The sequence below is a fragment of the Macrobrachium nipponense genome, chromosome 2, assembly GCF_015104395.2.
Source record: "Macrobrachium nipponense isolate FS-2020 chromosome 2, ASM1510439v2, whole genome shotgun sequence".
NCBI classification, from domain to species: domain Eukaryota; kingdom Metazoa; phylum Arthropoda; class Malacostraca; order Decapoda; family Palaemonidae; genus Macrobrachium; species Macrobrachium nipponense.
In genome coordinates, this window is record NC_087201.1 from 7476774 (window position 1) to 7479273 (window position 2500).

Consider the following 2500-nt stretch of genomic DNA (forward strand, 5'->3'; position numbering starts at 1 on the left):
TTGGTTGTAGTCCTTGGTGTTGTTGTGTTGGGTTGTGGTGTCCGTGTTCTTGGTTGGTTGTTGTTGTTGTTTGTTGTTGTTGGTCCGTCCCAGTGACCCTTAACCAGCGGACAGCACAGGATAGCCCGGAGTAACTGGATTGATGTAAGTACACATGTTTTGAGAGTTGGGGGGTTTTTTTTTTTTTTATGTTTTGTGTAGTTGTAGGTCAATTGTCCTGCGTGTATGGTGTAGTGTGTAGAGGAAAGTGTGACTGGGGTGGATTTGGCAGCTAGAGTGATTAGGTTAATGTATGGGAGGGGGGGGGGGTGATTTTGCCAACTTGTTTTTCAGCTTGTGATCCTGCCACATTATTTTTGCGCCCCCCAACGTGGGGCTGTTGGTGTGGCAGCTGGCAGGGCAATTGGGGAGGTGTAGTGAGTTGGTTTGATTGGTGGAGAAAGTGAGGCTGGAAGGGTTTGAAAGAGATAGAGAGGCTGAAGGAGGAGCTGAGGTTGGCGAGGGAAGCTAAGGGAAGGTTGGAAGTGGGAGAATGAGAGGTTGAGGGTAGAGTGATGAGGAGCAGAAGAGGGAGTTGGAGGAAATGAGAGGAATGCTAAGGATTGCGAACAAGTGGAAATGAAAGAAGTGAAAGGAGCGGAAGAGAGAATGGTTGAGAAAAGGATGTTAAAAATTGGTGGTAGTGATGAATGCAGTGCAAGAGATGATGCAGGAAATAATGAAGGGATTCATGGAGAGGGAGCTGTAGGAGGTAGGCCTACTGGGTCTTGTGACTGCCAGGACCGTGGTTAAAGAAGCGAAAGAGCGAGTGGATGAGAGTACTAGTGACGAAGGTGATTTGGTTGTGATAGTCGGTAAGGGGAAGGAAGGGGAAGACACAGGATAAGGATAAACCTGAGGACAAGAATAAGAAGGGTGCTGAGGAAAAGAAGACTAAGGGAAAGAAGGTTAGTAAGGGTGACGGACAGGATGAGATTAGGACAGAATACATTGGGAATAGGGCTGAGAGTGATCTGGATAGCGGTGAGTGGAAACAGGTAGGTAGAAAGAAGAAGGGTAAGAAGAGCGTAGTCAGGTATGGACATGAGTATGGAAGTGGATTCGCTGTATTCGGAAGAGGGAAAGAGGGGTTCAGAATGGAAGTAGCGTAAGTGAGAGTGAGAGTGAGCAAGAGGTACGAAAGGCTGTGTATATGAGAGAGGTACCTCGATGTGCACAATATGATGGAATATTGGTAGTGGGACATAGGGGGGGACTTTTTTTTTAAAGCTTTTTTTTTTTAAGAATATGAGAGATTATTGTGAGGCCAAAGTTATGGGGTTAATCACAAGAGAGTCTGGGCAAGAGAGTTAGGTAGCTTTTTGACGGGATTCTTGTTGAGTATGTATGGGGTAAGATGAGTGTAGGAAATGTGCCGTATGAGAGTGTAAAAGCTAGGATTGTAGAACAGGCAAAGAGGATAAAGAGTAGCATTAGATATAGGAGAAAGTAAGATTTTGAAGAGGCAAGAATGAATGTTGGTGAGTCGTTGTCAATGTTATGTCTGTAGGTTAGAAACATTAGCCAGGAAAAAGTTTGGGGACGAAGGGATAAATGAGTGTAAGGAGTTAGTGCGAAAGTTGTTGGCGACTGTACCAGAAAGTGTATATGAGTTGATAAATCTGAAACATAAGGAGAAAATTCAATGAACGAATGAAAGGTTATCATGGAATGACATTTTAGAAATTACAGTAGAGGATTACGAGTTAGACAGGTGTATGAAAACGAGAGTAGAAGTGTTAGTGTTAGGACTGAAGTAGCTGAGGTTGTACCAGAGTTTAGAAGCTATAGGGAGGCAGTTTTGGAAGGGCCGAGGCAAATGGCAGAGCGAGTGGTAGATAGGAGAGTTAGGGCAAATAATGTGAGTGTAGTTAGCCCAAAAAGAGATAGGAGTGCGAGTGTTGGAAGAGTAGGGGTCAGTTAGCTGTGAGCGAGAGCAGCAGCAGTGTTATAGATGTGGTAAGCCCCGACGACAGGAAGAATGAATGTCGATGGGCGTTAGGAGCGTGCTTCGGGTGTGGGCAAAGAGGGCATTTGGTGAGTGAGTGTAAAAAAGATAGGGATATTAAATATTAGAGGTGTGGACAGGCAGGGCATATCGCTAGTGGATGTCGGGGTACCCGTATGAACATAGTTTGCAGTAACTGTGGGACGAATGGCCATTATGCATAAGGATGTGTAAAGAACAGCGTGCGAAGTGTGTTGAATGTGGAATGGAATGGTCACGTGGCGAGTGTGTGTAGGCGAAAGAGTATTAATCAGGCTGGGAATTCGGGAAATTAGGGGAAAAGGGGATTCAGGTGGGTGGTTCCTCTAGTATGCGACAGTGTGTTTTGGGAGAATGTGATGAGTAGAGTGGTTGAGGGTGAATAAATGTGAGCCGAGCATCAGTGAGCAAATGGCCTGGAATATCAGCAGTTAGTGTTGGTTGAGTATGGAAGAAAGCGGAAGAAGGTAGAAA

At 45.2% G+C, this 2500-nt stretch overlaps 1 protein-coding gene across 1 annotated transcript in view; it reads right to left on the bottom strand.

Moving 5' to 3' along the window:
• Positions 1 to 2500, bottom strand: part of LOC135220465 (probable WRKY transcription factor protein 1) — a 29780-nt gene that overhangs the window by 120 nt on the left and 27160 nt on the right. Inside the window, exons 4-5 of the mRNA XM_064257593.1 lie at positions 371 to 507; positions 1 to 98 (exon numbers count right to left, since the gene is read on the bottom strand). The exon at positions 1 to 98 is cut by the window's left edge and continues 120 nt beyond it. Coding sequence (XP_064113663.1) covers positions 1 to 98; positions 371 to 507 — 235 coding nt within the window. The remainder of the gene's footprint in view (positions 99 to 370; positions 508 to 2500) is intronic.